This window comes from Mytilus trossulus, chromosome 13 (genome assembly GCF_036588685.1).
Source record: "Mytilus trossulus isolate FHL-02 chromosome 13, PNRI_Mtr1.1.1.hap1, whole genome shotgun sequence".
In the NCBI taxonomy this organism is placed as follows: Eukaryota; Metazoa; Mollusca; class Bivalvia; order Mytilida; family Mytilidae; genus Mytilus; species Mytilus trossulus.
Window position 1 is genome coordinate 51,348,475 of NC_086385.1, and position 24,959 is coordinate 51,373,433.

A 24,959-nucleotide genomic window follows, 5' to 3' on the forward strand; every position below is an offset into this window, starting at 1 on the left:
AAGACCTTGAACTTGAAGATGCAGTTCTAGCTATAAATCAGAATGAAAACTTGAGTATCCTGTTGAGTGTTGTTGAAATGATTTCAATATATATGGTCCTATATGGTAAACATTTAGTTAAAACAAGTGTGAGAGCATTATTTACGTTTAAAGAGGGACTAGGTGTTATGTTTTGTCTTTTTTTTTCTTTTTTTTGGGGGGCGGGGGAGGGGAGGGGAGGGGGATAAGGGTTGGTCTCTAAGTGTGAAGTTTGTGGTAAGGAAGGGTGCTTTCATGAAAAAAAACCCTTATTTTTGGCCGATGAATGCATTTGAATGGGGACACATAGTTGGAACTCCCCCCTTATGTCCTGGGTTGGGAACCCCCTTTTCAAAATGGCTGGATCCACCCCTGCTTCTTGTATACCTTAACTTTATGTATTACTTGATATTCCCGATTTAGTATACACATTTATGATATAATTGGTTTACAGCTTTTAAAATAGTATTTCTTGACGATCTCTGCCAATTTAAGTGTTTGAATTTTATTTGAAAAATACTGAGCACGAAAAACATGTCTTTTGATGTCTTACATGTTATAAATCTTCCGCATAAACTGTGATCTATTATTATCAGTCTTTCGAAATAGTATTCATATACTTATTATTGTTAAAATTGAAATATTCATACTTGTTTTGGTGCTTTATTACAAATGTCTATTATCTGAATTTGCAAATTACTTGTCTAAAATTAAAAAAATACAATGTCCATAACTTAACAAAGTTGTCTCATGCCAATGAAATATCAATATATTTTCCCGGGCGCTTTTTCTGTTCCCCGGGCGCTATATTTTCTTCTCCTGGAGCTTTTTCATTTCCCCCAGCACTTTTTCTTTTCCCCGGGCGCTTTTTCTTCACCCGGGCGCTCCTGGGCGCATTTTAGTTGGACACCTTTTTTACATACATATAAATAGATCTTCAAAGTCATCCTTCCTTTTTTTTCGGCAAAGTGTCTCATCCCCTATTTTAATTCTCCAAACTCCTGTCCTGGCCTTTTTCAAATTTCATCCTGATTTTTTTATATTATAGTCTTAGTAAGTTACATAATGTTATTATTACTAAAACCGGGTTAAACCTCAATCTTTATCCAAAACTTCATAAATGTATAATATGTTCCAGACCATATGAGTATTTGGACCGTACACCTATATTCGTGTGGTGGGACCATATGTGTACGGTCAGACCAATATATATATATGAGTATACTCATACAGTCTAGTTGGGAATAACTGGCCCCTTTATGTATTTCGACCATAGGGGTTAATTTTAGACAAAAATGTATCAAAATCTGTTATATATATATACCTATATAAACATAAAAATTATGAAAATTAGATGAATGGAGTGAAAAATAAATTATCATATCACCAACCCTAATAATCTGGAAACAACTATTATTAGAGTAACAAAGCTACCTTATTTATTCTTTGCACTAGCTTTTGACACATTTTTAATATATTTTCTCTATGTGTTTTCAAGGGATTTTTTTTATAGTTTTTGTCCAGTGTCTGTGATGTTTTTGTAGAAAAGTTCCTACATCTTCTAAAATATTTTCTTCCAACATTATGTTTATTCTGATTATAACTTCAATTTCAGCCAGCATAATTCTATATCATGTATTAACTGACATGCTAAATGCACAGGAGCTTAACAGAATAAAGCTGTGATTTATAATGATACTGTTCCACAACATTTTAGGGTCAGACAAATTTAATGCTTGATTGGGAGCAATTATTTGTGGTCACTTAAACTGAAGAAATTGATTGCTTTTAATTGATTGACCATGTGCAGCTGGTAAGCACATAATCAGCTGATTTACTAAAACAACATTGATTACCTTGAATATTATTATGGATAGAGATAAATTTTTAACAGCAATAAGGTTCAGCAAAGTAAGATCTACAATTAGATCAACATGACCGGAGTTATAGTCTATTTAAATAATTTTTTGGTAAATTTTTGTAATCTGAAACTACTGGTCCAAATACATGAAATACAATATAATATATATGTATACAAGATGGAATCAAAAGAGGAGGGGCATTTAAGGTCATTTTTTTTTCGATTGAATTTTGCCTATTATCTTGAAATCTAAAATAGATAAAAATAGATAGAGAGAAACTTTAAAATGCAAAAATGATCAGAAAAAATACTCTTTTGTGTTTGGATCAAGAGCTAAATAAGATCACGAAGATTGAGAGAAACTAAACAGACGTCATTGATCAGCAATATATTTACGATACAATTTATTTTTTTATTAAATTAAAAAGATCTATTAAAAAACATACACATATATATATTGTAAGATAATTTAAATCATCAAGAGAAGGTTTGCACATGTATATATACAACTCCTCTAAATTTACACTGTATCGGTTATAAAAAAGTTAACGGATAAAATCATGCATTCTTGATATCAATAGATTGAATGTTCAATGTTGACAAATCGTAATATTTGATCTGTCAACCTATAAATATTTAGGTTACACTGAGCAGGAAAAGGAAAAGAGAAATAAAAATAATATTAGGAAATTTGCAAAATTGATATAAAAATGAGGATCAAAAGTTGTATAAATAAACGTACAACTATCCTAAGACGATGATCATAAGACACCTCTCGTGTAGTCTTAACTTTATGACCAATGTAAAGAGATGTCCTAATTTAGGACCGCTGTGTGAAACCCACTTAGGACTAAGATATGTTGTAAGACCATCCTAAGACATGTCCAAGTCCTAAGACAGCTTCGGGAAACTGGCCCCTGCACTTTATCATGTTTATCGGAGGCGCTAGACCACTTGACCACCTGGGCTTCACAAAAAAAAGCTTTTGTAGGCCAGGTCCCTGTGTTACCTTTTCTCCACAGTTTTTATTTAACATTGTAATACAGTACATGATATATAACCTGTACGAACTGTGACGCCCGTATATGACACGGAAACCAGGCGTAAAAATCATACTTTAACCTGGCGGCATTGCAGTGTTTACAAAATGCATATCCAGGCGTCAACCAGGCGTCAACCAGGCGTAAATTAGGCGTAACTGAGGCGTAAACCAGGCGTAAAATTAGGCGTAATATTTAAATGAGTACGCCTGGTTCACCAAAAAAATAGGCCTAATATGCAAATGAGTACGCCTGGTCAATAAATTAACCAGGCGTAATATCCTTACATAATACTACACTTATTTTATTTCAGTGTATTAACCTAGCTGTGTACTTTTGTGTAGTTGATTCTAACTTCTGTACTTTCTTATTGTTTTGACAAAAAACTTGAAATATTAACCATTGAAGAAGCTAATATAGAAATACATACATTTCATGAAGACAATGGCTCAAATAAGTTTAAGTCTAAATAAGAAATATGACCATTATTTTTTCTTGAAATAAAAGTAGCATTTTAACTAAGTTGTTTTTGAAAATTATTGTCTTTTGAACAAAAATATAAATGATAAGACTACAGTTTAACTTAAAGTAAAAGATTTTAATGTAATTATCCAAGGATAAAGGTTTTGGGATTTCAAAATTTCTGATAGAACATAATACTTAATTATACTCACATTATTATTATTTACCATGTATTACTACTTTCCTTTTATTTCACAATTTTCATTAATTTATTTGATTCAGTATTTTCAATTTCAGATTCTTCCAAAAATCACAAAACAAGCAAATTATCCCTGAATATATGAAGCTGCCATGTGTCCAACTCTTGCAAACTAAAATCAAAGAGCCAAATTTTGAAATAAAATCCCATGATCCTTTGCACAAAGCATTATGGGTATTTTTATTTATGCCATACCAGCAGTTTTACGCCCGTAAGAAAATTTACGCCTTTCTTATTTCTATTTACGCCCGTAAGAAAACTTACGCCTTGCTTATTTCAATTTACGCCAGGTTAACTTCTTTTTTCTACGCCCTTCAGGACTACAAATTTACGTTTCCTGCTCCCTTACGCTTGGATCTAGACACGTAACTACCACTTACGCCTGGTTTACGCCTTATTTCCAGGCGTAATACGCCTTATAATTTCGTACGGGAAGGCATGAACATGGGATATATATTTGTACGATCTGTAAGTTAAATGGGTTTTGTTAAAATATACTTTTTCACTTTTTGGGTCTTTTGGAAAATGTTGTTTGTGCTGTATTTAGACCCTTCTACAACGAAATTTGTTTCACATTGCATGCATGTCAAAATTGCAGTTTTTATCCAAAACAATCGTAGGTTTGAACGTAGTTTTCAATTAATATTTGTAAATACATGTACATGTATTGTATTGTATATATATATGTCAAAATATTCACTTCAAACTATCCTGAATCAGTTATTTCAAAACAGGATTACATTTATATATATATATATATATATAGTCATAATATGCATTAATTAGGGAATGATGAGTTACTGTTAAACTTCAAACCCACTGTTGTTGAACTTTTAAAGAAATATTTCATAGAGAATTGTTGACATTATCTTTTAATTTTATATTACTGTACCTAAACTTCAAAGTGAAATTAATTAACTTGCCATTTTCTTCTTTGTACTGTTTACTTCCACTGCATGGTTCTTCACAAAATTACCACAAAACAATATTGTAATAAATTGAAGAGTTGTAAGAGACTAAAGAGTAGCACAACTATGTGTGATTTTCAACATAAATTTATGTTGCTCTTCACATTTTATGATGTCCAGTAATGAGGTCATGACATCAATATAAATCCATATAGTAACCAATGAGATAAAAGAGAAATTCATTTAATGTCTTCCTAAAATCTTTGGATAAAAACAGGTCACATTTACTTGTAGTTGTACATGTTGGGTGTATTGTACATACTTAAATATAAAAACACAAGTAAATGTTATACATATATATATATACTCTCAACCACATTCAATGAACTTAATTAAGTATAATGGGAATAGATCTATTAATGTAAATAAAAGTGAAATAATTAGAGAAGGATTAGAATACACAGTATTGTATATGTGCACAATGACATGCATACAGGGATAGAATTTTGAAAAATTTATTGTAAGTAATAATTTCATACTTAATGCCAATAATTGTTTATTTGTTTGTATTGTGTATGGTCTCCTTAAAGTTATATTTTGAGGAGGATTAAGGGGGGTGGGGCTAATGGGCCCGGGCACCCCTTTTGATAAAATTTTGTTTTAATTTATTAAGGGATCAAATCATTAGTGATTTTTTGAGCGGGTCCTTTTTAAAAAAAATCTTGATCCGCCACAGACATACAGAAATTAAGTATGTTTTATAATTCTAAGAAATTCTATGATAGATATATCAATTAAAAAATATTTATATTGATATATATTAAAGCATTAGTGATAAATTTAATAATCTGTCACCTAAGGATATTATGTCATACCTTTGGGCATTATGCTTTTTGATGAGTCATGAGTATGCGTCTGTTCCTATCTGTCTGTCTGGCTTCAAGTTTAAGTTTTTGGTGAAGTTGAAGTCCAATAAACTTGAAACTAGGACAATAATTATTGTTCCCTATGATATGATCTTTCTTATTTTATTATCCAATTAGTTTTTTGCCCACAATTTCATGGTCCACTTAACATACAAAAATGATAGTGCTAGTGAGTCATCTGTTCTCTAAGGACACATTATTGTTATTGATTTAAATGCAAAGTATTCAGAATTAGTTTCTGAATTTCACCAGTTGATAATTATTGCCTACAATATAAAATTTAAGAATGTTGTACAAGTATGCCATTGTATGCCATTTGAAAGTATATTTGACTTGGATGAGAGTTTAGATGGGGTTTACAAAATAGGGAATTAGAGGCAAAATGTACAGAATAAAGGGGGGAAAAAAAAGGAAAAGAAGGAAAACTAAAACTTAATAAATATTTAAGGAATGACTGTAAATTTTTTCTGTCTATGAAGAAATAACATAAAAAATTTGGTGCACACTGAATAACGCGCGTAGCGGGTTATTTTGCAGTGTGCACCACTTCTTTTATGTTAATTATTTCGAATAGACAGAAAAAATATTACAGTCATTTCTTATAATTTAATTCTAAATTCCATTTTAAACGATAGAAATCCATTAAAAAACGTTGAAGAAATCTCAGTCACATGACTGAACTATGTCTTATGGGCTGATAACAAAATAATGTTAGCCTATCAAAAGACGCGTTACATCCAAAATTTAAATATTACAGAATAACAAGGTGCTGAAATGAAATATAAAAAATACAGATTTAAAAAAATAATTTGAAGAATAAAGATACATGTATACAGAACCCCTATCTAGACCTTAATAAATCAAGCCATATAAACTCATACATGACAAATACTCTGATAATTGTGTTTAGGTCAGACAGGAGTTTGTCTGCAAAAGACTAGTAACTCTCCAATAAAAAAGAAAAACTGAGAAAAACTGAGAAAGACATGATTCATACATAAAATACAAAATTTAAAACCTCAAATCAAAAAATTACAGACAGTCAGGGGCGTTACTTAAACAAGTAATTTTTTTTCAAGTTACTTAAAAATATATAAGTAATTTTTGTTTTTAAAAATGATAAAATTACTTAATAGAGTTCTTTTAAATTCTAAAAGAATCATAGATTAAATGTAGTTTGAATGAGTTTTTTAATCATTTTATATCATGAAATAAAGATTTTATTAGATAAATTTAAGAAGAGTATGGAGATAAAGGTTTAAGTTAAAAATCATGACAAAAATATTACTTGAATAAGTTATTTTATATATTTCTGAAAAAAATAATAATAACACTTATTGAAGGAACACATGTAGTTGATTTGGGTTAGCAGTTATAAATAACTTGAAATCTTAATTGATTCACAAGTATGTTTCTATTTATATCAGTCTATCTTCAAGTTTTAGGAGGAAAATGATAATTTTATAGTCCCTAGAGACCAATCTTTAACCCAGAAGCATCCTAATGAAAGATAAGGGATAAGTGCATCAGTAAGTTAATTAGTGTTACATTTCATGGGGAAAATAACCAAATGACTGTGAAAACTTGTTAAAGCTAGTAAAATCTGCATTATTCATGGACACCTATAAAAATAATATTTAGAAAAGTTACCTATCATGCCTATATAAGACTATTAAAATAATATTTAAAATAGCCTTGTTTTCAACATATATATCTTATATAGGATTAGGTAATTTCAAATGTAACTTGTTTAAATAACTTGTTTTTTTTCTGTTTGTCAAAAGTTTTATTTTCTATTTAGCTCAGCTGACCTTAGAGCCATGTGAGCTTTTGCCATCCCTTGAAATTAATTTCTGTCCCTATCCAATATACCCTCCTTTACCGGTGGCAGTCTAAATTTCTCCAACCATCATCCCAGGTGGTCTCTATTGTATCAACCTACCTATTGTATTTATTGTGAACTTGTTCTCGTCCTGAATATGCATGAAATATTTGCCACTGGACGTTAAGCAACCAACAATGAATCAATCAATAGTATAAGTTAATAGAAGTCTATGAAATTTTAACACAAGGTTAATGACCACAAATGGAAGGTTTTGGGTTGATTTTGGGAGTCTTGGTCCCACCGAATTAGGGGCCAAAAGGGTCCAAAATCAAACTTTGTTTGATTTCATCAAAACATGAATTATTGGGGTTCTTTGATATGCCAACTCTAACCGTGTATTCAGATTCTTAAATTTTGGTCCTGTTTTCAAATTGGTCTACATTAAGGTCCAAAAGATCCAAAATCAAACTTTGCTTGATCTTAACAAAAATTGAATTCTTGGGGTTCTTTGGTCTGTTGAATCTAAACATGTACTTAGATTTTTTATTATGGGCCCTGCAGTTTTTAAGTTGGTCCAAATCGGGGTCCAAAATTATTATATTAAGTATTGTGCAATAGCAAGAAATTAATCTTCAATTGCACAGTATTTTGCAATAGCAAGAAATTTTTGATTGTACAGTATTGCACAATAGCAAGAATTCTTCAATTACACAGTATTGTGCAATAGCAAGAAATCTTCAATTGCACAGTATTGTGCAATAGCAGGAAATATCTAATTGCACAATATTTCGCAATAGCCATGTATTAGATTTTTAATATTTGAGCCCAGTTATCAAATTGGTCCACATTGAGGTCTAAAGGTTCTAAAATTGAACATTATTTGATTTCATCAAAAATTGAATGCTTGGGGTTCTATATATGATATGCTGAATCTAACCATGTATTTAGATTTTTGATATTCATGATATTGGACCATAATTGGTAAATGTCCAATTTAAATTTTTTAAGTTTTTATGTTTAAGTTCTTATAGACCACATTCATTCTGTATCAGAAACCTATGTTGTGTCAACTATTTAATCACAATGCAAATTCAGAGCTGTATCAAGCCTAAATGTTGTGTCCATACTTGCCCCAACTGTTCAGGGTTGGACCTCTGCAGTCATATAAAGCTGCGCCCTGCGGAGCATTTGGTTAGCTCATGGCGGCCCGAAAGGCCCTATGTGATCTTACGCCATCACATCGTAAACTATTTTAAAAATCTTCTCCTCTGAAACTACTGGGCCAAATACCATGAATACCTTCAAACTTTAACTAAATGTTCCTTAGGGTATCTTGTTTTTTGTTATTATTATAGATAGATATAAACTGTTACAAAATAAATAAAGCAGCAATAATGTTCCCCAAAGTAAGATCTACAAAAAAGTTTATGTGACCAAAATTGTTAATTGACCTCTTAACAAGTTCTTGCCCTTTTAAGTCAATTTTACACAACATGCACAATGTGTTGATCAAGTTTGCTATAACATTTAAAAATCTTTTCCTCTAAAATACAGGTAAGCGATTCAGGCTCTTGAGAGCCTCTTGTTATCTTGTCCTTTAATTAAGAAACACTGCATAGTTTGGTAAACAAACTCTTATCGGGGCCTTTTATAGCTGACTATGCGGTATGGGCTTTGCTCATTGTTGAAGGCCGTACGGTGACCTATAGTTGTTAATGTTTGTGTCATTTTGGTCTTTTGTGGATAGTTGTCTCATTGGCAATCATACCACATCTTCTTTTTTATATTTAATATTTCAAGATTAATCTGCCTTAAAAATTAAGACTAATCTTGACAACCCTTGGCTATTTGAAGTTATTGCCCCTGAAAAAGCAAGTTCCCACAAATTTTACATGCTATATATATATAATATGTTTTTGTTAACAATGATTGTCATATTGAAAACAATTATAGATATCTTAAAGATAAATTTAAAACAGCATAACAGTAGTGTGGATCCTTATATGAGTTATTGCCCTTGAAAGACAAAATTTTTGCAGATTTTCAAGTTTCATGCAGAAAATATGATAGATGTAGAGACACTTTATTTATGTTCAGCTAAGTTAAAGATCTGCGAATAAGCTTACATTATGACCAAAATAGTTAATTGATCCTTTATCAGTGTTTATAGCATTTTTTGTCCTTTAGAAATTATTTTCCCAAAAAATGTCTGTAATGATCACGATAGATAGAAAGACATTTATTTTGAGCTCACCTGGCCCTTAGGGCCAAGTGAGCTTTTCTCATCATTTGCCGTCCGGCGGCGGCGTCGTCTGTCGTCCTTAGCTTTTACAAAAATCTTCTTCTCTGAAACTACTGGGCCAAATTAAACCAAACTTGACCACAATCATCATTGAAGTATCCAGTTTCAAATATGTGTGGCGTGACCCAGCCAACCAACCAAGATGGCCCCCACGGCTAAAAATAGAACATAGGGGTAAAATGCAGTTTTTGGCTTATAACTCAAAACCCAAAGCATTTAAAGCAAATCTGACATGAAGTAAAATTGTTTATCAGGTCAAGATCTATCTGCCCTGAAATTTTCAGATGAATCAGACAACCTGTTCTTGGAATGCTGCCCCTGAATTGGTAATTTTAAGGAAATTTTGCTGTTTTTGGTTATTATCTTGAATATTATTGTAGATAGAGAGAAACTGTAAACAGCAATAAATGTTCAGCACAGTAAGATTTACAAATAAGCCAACATGACTGATTCCTGAAATGGTCAGTTGACCCCTTTAGGAGTTATTGTCCTTTAAAGTCAATTTTTAACCATTTTTCCTAAATCTTAGTTATCTTTTACAAAAATCTTCGCTGATGAAACTACTGGGCCAAATTAAGCCAAACTTGGCCACAATAATCTTTGGGGTATCTAGTTTAAAAAAATGTGTCTGAAAGACCCAGCCATCCAACCAAGATGGCCGCCATGGCTAAAAATAAAACATAGGGGTAAAATGCAGTTTTTGGCTTGTAACAAAAAAAACCAAAGCATTTAGAGCAAATCTGACAGGGGGGGGGGGGGGGGGGGGGTAAATTGTTTATCAGGTCAAAATCTATCTGCCCTGAAATTTTCAGATTGCTGGACAACCGGTTATTAGGTTTGCTGTCCCTAAATTTGTCATTTTAAGGAAATTGTGCCGTTTTTTGTTATTATTTTGAATATTAATATAGATAAAGATAAACTGTAAACAGCAATAGTGTACAGCAAAGTAAGACCTTAAAAGTTATTGTCTTCTAAAGTCAATTTTTATAATAATTTTCATAAAATTAGTAAATTTTTACTAACATTTGAAGAATCTATTTTGATATACGATTCCAGTATTTGCTGAATACTGTTTGAAGTTTTCTGCTTAAGAATTCGATTGATTACTTGTAATGATATATTATATCTATTTTCAACTTTGTTCTTTTTCTAGACATTAATTCATAGAAATAGATCCAAAATCCACCTATTTAGTTGAAAATCATAACTCTATCCTAATTACATAGACAGAATTTCATAGAAATTAATCTAATATCTATATCCATTAGTGCAAATCACAATTTTAATGATGTGCCTTCAAGCAGTTCATGTGTAAAAAAAATACTATAAAGATGATACTGTGGATTCATTTATTTTTGTGGGTATCAATTTTCGTAGATTAAAGAGATTTTGTATTTTTCACGGATATTTGTTTTTTATACGACCGCAAATTTTGAAAAAAATTTCGTCGTATTTTGCTATCACGTTGGCGTCGTCGTCGTCGTCCGAATACTTTTAGTTTTCGCACTCTAACTTTAGTAAAAGTGAATAGAAATCTATGAAATTTTAACACAAGGTTTATGACCATAAAAGGAAGGCTGGTATTGATTTTGGGAGTTTTGGTCCCAAGATTTTAGGAATTAGGGGCCAAAAAGGGCCCAAATAAGCATTTTCTTGGTTTTCGCACTATAACTTTAGTTTAAGTTAATAGAAATCTATGAAATTTTGACACAAGGTTTATGACCACAAAAGAAAGGTTGGGATTGATTTTGGGAGTTTTGGTATCAACAGTTTAGGAATTAGGGGCCAAAAAAGGGCCCAAATAAGCATTATTCTTGGTTTTCACACAATAACTTTAGTTAAAGTAAATAGAAATCAATGAAATTTAAACACAATGTTTATGACCACAAAAGGAAGGTTGGTATTGATTTTGGGAGTTTCGGTCCCAACAGTTTAGGAATTAGGGGCCAAAAAGGGACCCAAATAAGCATTTTTCTTGGTTTTCACACCATAGCGTTAGTATAAGTAAGTAGAAATCTATGAAATTTAAACACAAGGTTTATGACTATAAAAAGGAAGGTTGGTATTGATTTTGGGAGTTTTGGTCCCAACAGTTAAAAAGGGGCCCAAAGGGTCCAAAAATTAAACTTTGTTTGATTTCATCAAAATTTAATAATTGGGGTTCTTTAATATGCCGAATCTAACTGTGTATGTAGATTCTTAATTTTTGGTCCCGTTTTCAAATTGGTCTACATTAAGGTCCAAAGGGTCCAAAATTAAACTTAGTTAGATTTTAACAAAAATTGAAACCTTGGGGTTCTTTGATATGCTGAATCTAAAAATGTACTTAGATTTTTGATTATTGGCCCAGTTTTCAAGTTGGCCCAAATCGAGGTCCAAAATTAAACATTGTTTGATTTCATCAAAAATTGAATAATTGGGGTTCTTTGATATGCCAAATCTAACTGTGTATGTAGATTCTTAATTTTTGGTCCAGTTTTAAAATTGGTTTAAATTAAAGTGCAAAGGGTCCAAAATTAAACTAAGTTTGATTTTAACAAAAATTAAATTCTTGGGCCTCTTTGATATGCTGAATCTAAACATGTACTTAGATTTTTGATTATGGGCCCAGTTTTCAAGTTGGTCCAAATCAGGATCTAAAATTATTATATTAAGTATTGTGCAATAGCAAGTCTTTTCAATTGCACAGTATTGTGCAATGGCAAGAAATATCTAATTTCCTAATATTGTGAAATAGCAATTTTTTTTTTAATTAAGAGTTATCTTTCTTTGTCCAGTATAGTAAGCAAGAAATATCTGCAAGATTTTTTTTTAATTGGAGTTATCTTTCTTTGTCCAGAATCAACTTAAATCTTTGTTATATACAATATACAATGTATAATATTCACTTTTTACTACCAACTGATAAATTTAAATAATCTTTACCATTCATTGATAACAAGCAGTTTTTTTACATCTTAATATTTTATGATGTATTTAAATGAGTAGTAATTGTTGCAAACTCCATTAGAATATTTTAATTGAAATTAGTTTTGGAATAAGGGAAAGGGGGATGTGATTTAAAAATTGGGTTCAATTTTTTATACGACCGCAAATTTTGAAAAAAATTTCGTCGTATATTGCTATCACGTTGGCGTCGTCGTCGTCGTCGTCGTCGTCGTCGTCGTCTGTCGTCGTCGTCGTCGTCGTCGTCGTCCGAATACTTTTAGTTTTCGCACTCTAACTTTAGTAAAAGTGAATAGAAATCTATGAAATTTTAACACAAGGTTTATGACCATAAAAGGAAGGCTGGTATTGATTTTGGGAGTTTTGGTCCCAACATTTTAGGAATTAGGGGCCAAAAAGGGCCCAAATAAGCATTTTCTTGGTTTTCGCACTATAACTTTAGTTTAAGTTAATAGAAATCTATGAAATTTTGACACAAGGTTTATGACCACAAAAGAAAGGTTGGGATTGATTTTGGGAGTTTTGGTATCAATAGTTTAGGAATTAGGGGCCAAAAAAGGGCCCAAATAAGCATTATTCTTGGTTTTCACACAATAACTTTAGTTAAAGTAAATAGAAATCAATGAAATTTAAACACAATGTTTATGACCACAAAAGGAAGGTTGGTATTGATTTTGGGAGTTTCGGTCCCAACAGTTTAGGAATTAGGGGCCAAAAAGGGACCCAAATAAGCATTTTTCTTGGTTTTCGCACCATAGCGTTAGTATAAGTAAGTAGAAATCTATGAAATTTAAACACAAGGTTTATGACTATAAAAAGGAAGGTTGGTATTGATTTTGGGAGTTTTGGTCCCAACAGTTAAAAAGGGGCCCAAAGGGTCCAAAAATTAAACTTTTTTTGATTTCATCAAAATTGAATAATTGGGGTTCTTTAATATGCCGAATCTAACTGTGTATGTATATTCTTAATTTTTGGTCCCGTTTTCAAATTGGTCTACATTAAGGTCCAAAGGGTCCAAAATTAAACTTAGTTTGATTTTAACAAAAATTGAATCCTTGGGGTTCTTTGATATGCTGAATCTAAAAATGTACTTAGATTTTTGATTATTGGCCCAGTTTTCAAGTTGGCCCAAATCGAGGTCCAAAATTAAACATTGTTTGATTTCATCAAAAATTGAATAATTGGGGTTCTTTGATATGCCAAATCTAACTGTGTATGTAGATTCTTAATTTTTGGTCCAGTTTTATATTGGTCTAAATTAAAGTGCAAAGGGTCCAAAATTAAACTAAGTTTGATTTTAACAAAAATTAAATTCTTGGTCCTCTTTGATATGCTGAATCTAAACATGTACTTAGATTTTTGATTATGGGCCCAGTTTTCAAGTTGGTCCAAATCAGGATCTAAAATTATTATATTAAGTATTGTGCAATAGCAAGTCTTTTCAATTGCACAGTATTGTGCAATGGCAAGAAATATCTAATTTCACAATATTGTGAAATAGCAAATTTTTTTTTAATTAAGAGTTATCTTTCTTTGTCCAGTATAGTAAGCAAGAAATATCTGCAAGATTTTTTTTAATTGGAGTTATCTTTCTTTGTCCAGAATCAACTTAAATCTTTGTTATATACAATATACAATGTATATTCACTTTTTACTACCAACTGATAAATTTAAATAATCTTTACCATTCATTGATAACAAGCAGTTTTTTTACATCTTAATATTTTATGATATATTTAAATGAGTAGTAATTGTTGCAAACTCCATTAGAATATTTTAATTGAAATTAGTTTTGGAATAAGGGAAAGGGGGATGTGATTTAAAAATTGGGTTCAATTTTTCTCATTTGAAATTTCATAAATAAAAAGAAAATTTCTTCAAACATTTTTTGAGAGGATTAATATTCAACAGCATAGTGAATTGCTCTAAGAGAAAACAAAAATTTTAAGTTCATTTGAATACATTCATTCTGTGTCAGAAACCTATGCTGTGTCAACTATTTAATCACAATCCAAATTTAGAGCGGAATCCAGCCTGAATGTTGTGTCCATACTTGCCCCAAACGTTCAGGGTTCAACCTCTGCGGTCGTATAAAGCTACGCCCTGCGGAGCATCTGGTTTCACATAAAAATCATACTGACTTGGTTTTAAAACTCTTTGAATTTGATGTAACCGTTATTGTTGTAAGGGTGGACATGTTTGGAAAAAGGGTCAAAATCGCATATTTCACTTCAATTTGAGGGGAAAACGAGCCTGGTGACCCCCTTTTTTCTTTGGATTTTTGGATTCAGCATAAAAAAATCTACAAAATAAGTGAAAATAAAAAAAATCTACCGGGGGTCACTATTGGGGTGAGCCACCTTAAGCATGGTAATGACTATAATATACCTATACAAACTGATAGACTCAAATTTTCACAACATCATTAAAGTGGAGTTAAAGTCTTATAGGATTGTAAGTATGTGTTGTTTTATCACCTTGCACTTTCACATTTTGACAGAACAATTTGTTCAATATTTTGACCAGTTGAACAATTTGGTTTAATAAAACAAATTGCAATTGGGTCAAAATTTTGAATGAGTTGCAATTGGTGGATAGCAACACTAACAGTCAAGTCACTGTAAATGAAAATTCGCATTAAACATCTGCATTCCTGCATCAAATTTTGCTAGCTTGATAGAAAATATGGACCTTTGATTCTCTGCTTTTTACAATCCAAGATGGAGAAAGACACCCATTTACCACCTTAAAGGTGACCAAGAAATTAAATGTTTAACAAAGTACAAATTTTCTATTGGCTTGTATGCAGACTCTAGCAAAATATGGATATCTAATATCCACAAAAATGAAAAAATAAAACAGTCCCCATGAAAAATTAATCCAAAAATAATATTTGGATAATAAATTTTGTCATTAATGTTTTCAAAGGTTGTGTCAATCATTGAACCTAAGCATTCTAGAGCCAGTACTGGACATATTCATTTAATGCCTGACAGAAATCCAGATACAGCCTTGTTTAAACCACTGGACCACAGGTTACCTAGAATTATGATACCCATGGAAAATTGTCCAAAAGGTAAGAAAAGATTACATATAAATGGTCTCATTATTCTTAGAAAAACAACTGAACCATATATGTTATCTAAAGTTGTTAAAAAACTCGTTGTAGATCATTGACTTGGGAATTAATGATAATTTTTTTTTTGGAATCTGGGAAAGAATGTTTAATATCAGGAATTTATGATGACATCCCTTCTTGCCGCCTCTGTATTGATTGAACTTCAAGTTTACTTACCTTCTTTCAAGTCAATCTAGAATATAAACATGATATAACCTCACAGTTAAAAATTTATTTACATTTAAATGATTGAACAAAATCAATTGTCAACACAAATGAAGTTGAACATCCTTTCTTTCACATATGATGATGATGATGATAAATAGAAAAAAACTATTTTCTTGGATGATCTAATTAAGTGTTGTGACTATTTGCACTTGTACTTGCGTGTTTCAAGTAGTTGTCTCATTCCCCATTTCCATTCTCAATTTCTTGAAAAAATGTTAATATTTATAATTAGTTACTGGAAATTAATTTTGGCAAATGACAAAAAATGTTCGAAGTCTGTCAGTCATTGATAAAATGACTGTTAAATTAGAAAACTGTTATTACTTTGTATAGTCAGGAGAGTAATGATGTAAGATTTCTGTATACATAATTTTCTTTTTATCAGATTTCACCGTACGACCAGAAGATCATGCCAACACTCTGTTTATATGTAGAATAACTGAATGGAAGGAAGACTCAATGTATTCTCACGGGTAAGACTAAATTCATTCTGAACAATTTTTACTTCCTTTGTCCCTGCAGTTTTATTTCTGCTAGTCACTACAGTTGTGACAGTTGTATTAACTTTCTTTCGATTATTTTTATTCCCCATTTATGGGCATTATGTTTTCTTGTCTGTGGGTTCGTTCGTCCGTCTGGCTCTGTCTGTTCATTCGTCCATTAGTCCCGCTTCAGGTTAAAGTTTTTGGTTGAGGTAGTTTTTGATGAAGTTGAAGTCCAATCAACTTGAAATTTGTTCCCTATGATATGATCTTCCTAATTTAGATTTTTGACCCGAATTTCACGGTCCACTGAACATAGAAAATGATAGTGCAAGTTTCAGGTTAAAGTTTTTGGTTGAGGTAGTTTTTGATGAAGTTGAAGTCCAATCAACTTGAAATTTAGTACACATGTTCCCTATGATATGATCTTCCTAATTTAGATGCTAAATTAGATTTTTGACCCCAATTTCACGGTCCACTGAACATAGAAAATGATAGTGCAAGTTTCAGGTTAAAGTTTTTGGTCAAGGTAGTTTTTGATGAAATTGAAGTCCAATCAACTTGAAACTTATTACATATGTTCCCTATGATATGATCTTTTTTAATTTTGATGCCAAATTAGAGCTTTTCCCCCATTTTCACAGTCCATTGTATATAGAAAATGATAGTGCGGATGGGGCATCTGTGTACACATTCTTTATTGTTCTTGTTATTTTATGTTTTTGTGATGATACAGAAAAGATGGATAGACAGATAACAGCTAAGTTCAGCAATTAAGTCAAATCATGAAATTGTCCTGAACATGCATGAAATATTAAATATTTGCCACTTGACATTAAGCATCGAACAATCAATCAAAAACCAGAAATCAGCACTGAATTTATTATAAGACAAAATTTTTCAGATATATAGAAGAGGACTACACTGACAACTGGGGCTGGGGATAATGTTAATTAACCATATTAACTTATTGCAGGGTTAGATTAATTCTCCAGATACTCAACCTGTTTTAACTTGATCATCATATTTGAATTATGTTAGTCAAGTTAAAATAAAAAAGATGAGGTTAAAAATAATACTGTTTTATTGACGTAAACACACCTTTTGTTTGTTTCTGAGATTATTAACTAACATTATTACAGACCACTAATTTGGCATTTATGTTTACAGAGAATTAATGAGGAGTTTAGGAGAAGCAGGAGAAATAGAACCAGAAACAGAGGGAATCCTGATAGAAAATGATGTGGATTACTCAGAATTTACAGAGGAGGTGTGTTAAGCCATCATATACTGGACTTATAGCACCATACAAAAAGATCAATTTCCTATAAAAAAAATCAATTTGGTATTCTACCATAGAGTGGTTAATTTTATTTAAAATTATTTTTTACACATATTATAGCATTCTAATGCTGTAAACCAACTTATTTTAAGATTGTTTTTTTAATTTTTTATATGACCGCAAATTTTGAAAAAAATTTCGTCGTATATTGCTATCACGTTGGCGTCTGCGTCGTCGTTGTCGTTGTCCGAATACTTTTAGTTTTCGCACTCTAACTTTAGTAAAAGTGAATAGAAATCTATGAAATTTTAACACAAGGTTTATGACCATAAAAGGAAGGCTGGTATTGATTTTGGGAGTTTTGGTCCCAACATTTTAGGAATTAGGGGCCAAAAAGGGCCCAAATAAGCATTTTCTTGGTTTTCGCACTATAACTTTAGTTTAAGTTAATAGAAATCTATGAAATTTTGACACAAGGTTTATAACCACAAAATAAAGGTTGGAATTGATTTTGGGAGTTTTATTTTCAACAGTTTAGGAATTAGGGGCCAAAAAAGGGCCAAAATAAGCATTATTCTTGGTTTTCGCACAATAACTTTAGTTAAAGTAAATAGAAATCAATGAAATTTAAACACAATGTTTATGACCACAAAAGGAAGGTTGGTATTGATTTTGGGAGTTTGGGTCCCAACAGTTTAGGAATTAGGGGCCAAAAAGGGACCCAAATAAGCATTTTTCTCGGTTTTCGCACCATAGCGTTAGTATAAGTAAATAGAAATCTATGAAATTTAAACACCAGGTTTATGACTATAAAAGGAAGGTTGGTATTGATTTAAGAAGTTTTGGTCCCAACAGTTAAGGAAAAAGGGGCCCAAAGGGTCCAAAATTAAACTTTGTTTGATTTCATCAAAATTGAATAATTGGGGTTCTTTAATATGCCGAATCTAACTGTGTATGTAGATTCTTAATTTTTGGTCCCGTTTTCAAATTGGTCTACATTAAGGTCCAAAGGGTCCAAAATTAAACTTAGTTTGATTTTAACAAAAATTGAAACCTTGGGGTTCTTTGATATGCTGAATCTAAAAATGTACTTAGATTTTTGATTATTGGCCCAGTTTTCAAGTTGGCCCAAATCGGGGTCCAAAATTAAACATTGTTTGATTTCATCAAAAATTGAATAATTGGGGTTCTTTGATATGCCAAATCTAACTGTGTATGTAGATTCTTAATTTTTGGTCCAGTTTTAAAATTGGTCTAAATTAAAGTGCAAAGGGTCCAAAATTAAACTAAGTTTGATTTTAACAAAAATTAAATTCTTGGGCCTCTTTGATATGCTGAATCTAAACATGTACTTAGATTTTTGATTATGGGCCCAGTTTTCAAGTTGGTCCAAATCAGGATCTAAAATTATTATATTAAGTATTGTGCAATAGCAAGTCTTTTCAATTGCACAGTATTGTGCAATGGCAAGAAATATCTAATTTCACAATATTGTGAAATAGCAAATTTTTTTTTAATTAAGAGTTATCTTTCTTTGTCCAGTATAGTAAGCAAGAAATATCTGCAAGAATTTTTTTTAATTGGAGTTATCTTTCTTTGTCTAGAATCAACTTAAATCTTTGTTATATACAATATACAATGTATATTCACTTTTTACTACCAACTGATAAATTTAAATAATCTTTACCATTCAGTGATAACAAGCAGTTTTTTTACATCATGTATTTAAATGAGTAGTAATTGTTGCAAACTCCATTAGAATATTTTAATTGAAATTAGTTTTGGAATAAGGGAAAGGGGGATGTGAATAAAAAATTGGGTTAAATTTTTCTCATTTGAAATTTCATAAATAAAAAGAAAATTTCTTCAAACATTTTTTTGAGAGGATTAATATTCAACAGCATAGTGAATTGCTCTAAGATAAAACAAAAATTTTAAGTTCATTTGAATACATTCATTCTGTGTCAGAAACCTATGCTGTGTCAACTATTTAATCACAATCCAAATTTAGAGCGGAATCCAGCTTGAATGTTGTGTCCATACTTGCCCCAACCGTTCAGGGTTCAACCTCTGCGGTCGTATAAAGCTACGCCCTGCGGAGCATCTGGTCTCATTTGAAATTTCATAAATAAAAAGAAAATTTCTTCAAACCTTTTTTTGAGAGGATTATTATTCAACAGCATAGTGAATTGCTCTAAGAGAAAACAAAAATTTTAAGTTCATTTGAATACATTCATTCTGTGTCAGAAACCTATGCTGTGTCAACTATTTAATCACAATCCAAATTTAGAGCGGAATCCAGCCTGAATGTTGTGTCCATACTTGCCCCAACCGTTCAGGGTTCAACCTCTGCGGTCGTATAAAGCTACGCCCTGCGGAGCATCTGGTTGGTTTTGTCAAAGTCTGTATACAACCTGATGGCACATTTGTAATTTGTTTAACATTTAAAATTATGGTTCATCTGTTTCAATGAAAACTAAGAAAATTGGTATCCCGTGAATAATAATGATTCCACAGTAAACATTTTCAGCATGAATGATGAAGTTTTATGACATTCTGTTCTTTTTTCAGATTGACATATCCATAGAACATCCAGTTAGCCTAGACAAATAGGAAGAGAAAGGTCTCTGATTCAGTTCTCTTTGAAGTTCAAGGTCTTTTTTAATCTAAATTATAATGGGAAGATGTGAAAGGTAAGTTTTAAAGTTTGTAAGTGTTCAAAAAAATGTTATTTCTAACAAAATGTGCTGTTTCACAAATAAAATACTCTGTCTCTTAGACACTTATGTAGCAATAAGGCCACTATATTGGTGTATGAAATGATTGTAAGTTGTATTTGCCTGACTGGTTAAACTGACCATGCCGTCATTTTCATGGATCTTTTATGGATCTAGTTTATGTATTATTACATTGTATTGAAAAAAACATCAAACTTTCGATCATAAGTAAAGCAGGCTTGGTAGTTGTTTATTTCTGTGTCATTTTAGTTCTTGTGGAGAGTTGTCTCATTGGCTATTATACAACATCTTCTTTTTTATATGACAATTTGAATGTTGCATTTTATATATATATATACGTATTGCAATCACACATTAGCTGGCAAATTGTTTATTAACATCCATAGATATAGGAAGATGGGATGTTCATGAATAACTACATTTGTGCAATTAAGGGACATGCTAAGGACGACCTTTTAATGCCCCCGCAGTAATTTTACCCTTGACCTTCTGTATGTACGTCCTTCCATACCTCCCAAAGTTGGTTACTGTTCTTTAAATTCAGTTTGCCTCAACCAAATGTTATGATACTGATACATAATGCTTATACCAAAAAACACAGATCAAGTTTGAATTTGAGTGGTGTCATGTACTTGAACCGTTTTAGAGTTATGCCCCTTTATAAACAAACAAAAATGCTGAAACTATTTCAATTTTCTCAGTTAGTCTCTAAACCAAATGCTATGAAACTAATATACAGCAATGCTTATTACCACAAAATACAGATCAAGTATGAATTAAGGGGGTGGCGTCACTTAACTGTTCTGCAGTTATGTCCCTTAACAAATGAAAAAAGATAGTTTCTGTTCTCTAACTTTAGTCTGCCTCAACTAAATGCAATGAAACTTATAAACAATGCTTGTTACCACATAATACAGATCAAGTTTGAATTTTAAGGGGGTAACTTTAACTGTTCTAGAACTATGACCTTTCACAAATTGAATGATTGCTGTAATTTTCATTTCAATTCACTAACTTTAGCTTGCCTCAACCAAATGCTATGATATTGTACACAATACTCAAGTTTGACTTTAAAGGTTGCCACTAAATTTTCTAGAGTTATGTGCCTTTGAAAATGGAAAAATTACTGAATTTTTGTTTCAGTTCTCTAAATTAAGTTTGCATTAATCACATTTTATGGAACTTGTACACAATACCTATTACCACTAAATCAGATTAAGTGTTTTTGGTGGAGTCACTTTTACCGTTCTTCAGTTATGTCCTTTTATAACTTTATATGATATACAAGCAGGGGCATCATCTGTGGTGATTCATTGATACATTCCCTATTTAATTTTTTGTTAAACATCTTATTTTGATTTTTTTGGTGGCGGAGCCGATAAATGCCACATTTGTTTGTAGGTTAAAACATGAAGAATCGGTAAAGTAACACATATATATATACATCAAAAAATTAAAACACCAGATTAGAAAAAAAAGATTCTGTATGATTGCTTAGGAAACAACCGCCATAATAAGAAACAAAATTTAAATATCATTAGTGCGGTAAGTCTTCAATTATTGAACAAAACAAATCACATACAGTAAGCCATGAAAGACATGTCATAACAAATTCATCTATTATCATGATTATAAGACAGAACAAAATATGCTGGAAAAAAAATCATGAATAATATGCCTGAAGGACTTTAAAATATTGAACTTGAATTGACTTTTCTTTGTAGGATACATAGAAATCTTTGGAGGACAAATTGGTGTGAGTCTAAAAAGACACAGATTTGAAGATAAACGAGAGAAAAAGACTCACAAACATAGTTTAAAGGACTGCACAGACTTCCTGATATCTTTCAAACTGTTTTTTTGGTATAAATGTAATAATGCAATATCATCTTATTTGTATAGGTATACATCCTGTAAATCTTGTTGATGCCTTTTAGCTCCGTAAATGCAACCACTATTTAGTAACATTGTTGTGATTGTAGTTCTATATGTGAGCATATTAGTTAACTAGACTGTAGTAATTGCATATATACATTCATTATTATATACCATACTTATCATCAATCTTAGTCTTTTTAATTCAGAACTAATTTTTAAAACATGTTATTCTAATCAGACTAACCTATTATATGCACTTTGTCAAATATAGCAAATATGCTGCAAATGTGGTGCAATAGAGAGCAACCTTTATATTTCTTAGAAAATACTTTTTTTCTAAACTGTAATGAAAAGTATGGTTATATAATTAAAATACTTTTTTTGTAAGTGAGACATATTTTTTATGAATCATACTATTTTAACAAATGTTAGAAACAAATTTGCATAAAAACGTTCTTATGTATCAAAATTCTGTGTTGTATAAAAATCTTAAAGATTTTGTTTTTTCAGGATATTTCCCAATATGTTGAAGAAATCAAAATGCAAAATTTTGGCTTGTAGATTTTATTTCGGGATTTTTCCCGAAATGGGTAAAACAAATCTATGCACCAAAATAAATAAAGTGTGTGCCTGATATTAGATTTATATTTTCGGGATTTTTCCCGAAATGTGAAAAGAAATTATTAGTCATGAGATCTAGGATATACATTGAATTTTCGGGATAAATCCCGAAAATATTTGCAGACATCTGTGTTATACATTTTGTACTTAGTTTATATTTTTGGGATTCTTCCCAAAATGTGAAAAGAAATTATTAGTCATGAGATCGAGCATATACATTGAACTTTTCGGGATAAATCCCGAAATTATTTGCAGACATCTGTGTTAAACATTTTGTACTTAGTTTATTTTTGTCGGGATATTTTCCGAAATGTGTTTCAGATTTTTTTTTTTAAACGCTTTGCCAACATATATGTCCTAAAATTTAATGTTAAAAATGAGTTCGGGACATTTCCCGAATAAATAGTTGTCATATACATTTTTTTACCATAAATATTTCAATACTTTCATATATTTTGGGAAATTTCCCGAACATTTAATGTAAGTTTTATCAAATATTAGAATAAAAACATGGAATATTGTAAAATTTGTGTATTTCTTTATGAAATCTGCATTCATTTATAGTAAACATTGAAAAAGATTATAAAAAGGAATAAAATGGATTTTACTCTTTTAAAATAGAGTCTGTTCTTTTCAACTACCTTAGATACAAACGGAAGATTCGAGACGGGTCCATAATTCTTCAATACCTCTTTGTCTAGACCGGTCTTTTTCAAGAGTGGTCGAACAACTGCCTCCTTGAAAGATGGTGACACACAACACTGTTAGAGTGACAAGTTCACTATCTTGGTGATGACGGCAGCCAAACTGTTCAAACACGGTTTTAATATATTTCTCGGAAGTGGATCTAATTCGCATGATTTTGTTGGAGCTTTCAAAATAATTTTACGTACTTTTTGTACAGATGCAGGTGTAAAGAAGGTGAGTGGTTGGCCTTTCAAATTGTAAATCGTATTTGAATTCTTCATTCTCATATGCAGACGATTTATTCACTAAGCAAAGGTTAGTCCTAATTGTTTCGATTTTTCCAAGGAAAACCATTCCGAATCTATTTGATAATTCAAATTCACTCTGATGCGATGGCAAAACCACATCGTTTGTGTTTCCCATCATACCGTTTGTGAGCTTATGCAGTTTCTTTTGATCATGTCCAACTTCAGAAATGTTATTTGAGTAATAATCCGTCTTGCATTTAAATAGCAGTTTCATTGTCCTTGTTCTTTGCTTATTGGCCAAACGTACCATTTACAAATTAGTTGATGCATCAAATGTTTTAGATGAACTAGCAGATTTTCCAGTTTTGAGTATGGATAAACTACGCGAAATAACCATGGGGGTATATCAGCTTAAACAGGCCCCTAACTATGTCAGAGAACACGAGGGCGAAGACGGAAAATTTGAACTGTATGTGTGCAAAATCAAAGAAAACCTGCTCAAATAAAAATACAATCTAGGCACAGTAACAAACTTTCCCATACTGTCTTCATAAGTTACAGTGACGAAGGAGATATAGAAGGATGGTATTGTACATGCAAATCGGGAGCACGAGTTGTTGGTTGTTGTGCACATGTTGCAAGTGTGCTATGGTATCTGGGTCATCAAAGACTTGAACAGCAGTCTGGATCAAGGAGAGACTTTAAAACATCTGTTTTAGATGCATCTCACATACCGAGTTCTGATGAAAGTGACTGTGATTCTTTGCCAGAGGAGTAAAATAACTAATACAAACTGTGTTTATGTGACAGCTACTTTTCACTTATATTTTAGGGCATAACTTTAATTAAAATTCTGTTTTTCAAGAAAATGTTTAAATATTTATTCACATATTTTATGAGCATTTACAATTAGCTAATGTCTTATTCTCATTATTTACCAAATCATGCTGATTTAGTCATTGTATTGTAGTTAAATTACTTTTCTATAATGAAATGGTCATAACTTATTCATTTTAGTGAATTTTATCGTTAGTATTAAAACAATATTTTCATATAATTTTCGGTGTACTTAAAATTAGAATATCCAAATCTCAGACGATAAGGAGTAAATAGGCTATTAAACAAATTGC

At 31.3% G+C, this 24,959-nt stretch overlaps 1 protein-coding gene and 1 long non-coding RNA gene across 3 annotated transcripts; both read left to right on the plus strand.

The window, feature by feature from the left end:
- The first annotated feature begins 3 nt into the window (after positions 1–3).
- On the plus strand, positions 4–23,429 carry LOC134694843 (uncharacterized). 2 transcript variants are annotated; one of them, XR_010102624.1, is made up of 3 exons: positions 4–105; positions 20,229–20,350; positions 22,120–23,429. It is a non-coding gene; the product is annotated as an uncharacterized LOC134694843 (long non-coding RNA). The 2 variants fall into 2 exon arrangements; XR_010102625.1 differs by having other exon boundaries at positions 39–128.
- LOC134695266 (DIS3-like exonuclease 2) lies at positions 14,915–17,654 on the plus strand. Its single transcript, XM_063556485.1, has 4 exons — positions 14,915–15,001; positions 15,476–15,623; positions 16,279–16,366; positions 17,546–17,654. Exons 1-4 carry the CDS (start codon positions 14,915–14,917, stop codon positions 17,652–17,654), a joined length of 432 nt encoding a protein of 143 aa, XP_063412555.1.
- Positions 23,430–24,959: the final 1,530 nt, after the last annotated feature.

Bases quoted from the DNA above. Each gene is read 5' to 3' on its own strand.
- LOC134695266 (XM_063556485.1), top strand. From the start codon at position 14,915: ATGGTAATGACTATAATATACCTATACAAACTGATAGACTCAAATTTT. The intron at 15,002-15,475 runs GTAAGTATGTGT...ATGTTTTCAAAG, and splicing joins AGTTAAAGTCTTATAGGATT to GTTGTGTCAATCATTGAACC. The intron at 16,367-17,545 runs GTAAGACTAAAT...TTATGTTTACAG, and splicing joins GACTCAATGTATTCTCACGG to AGAATTAATGAGGAGTTTAG.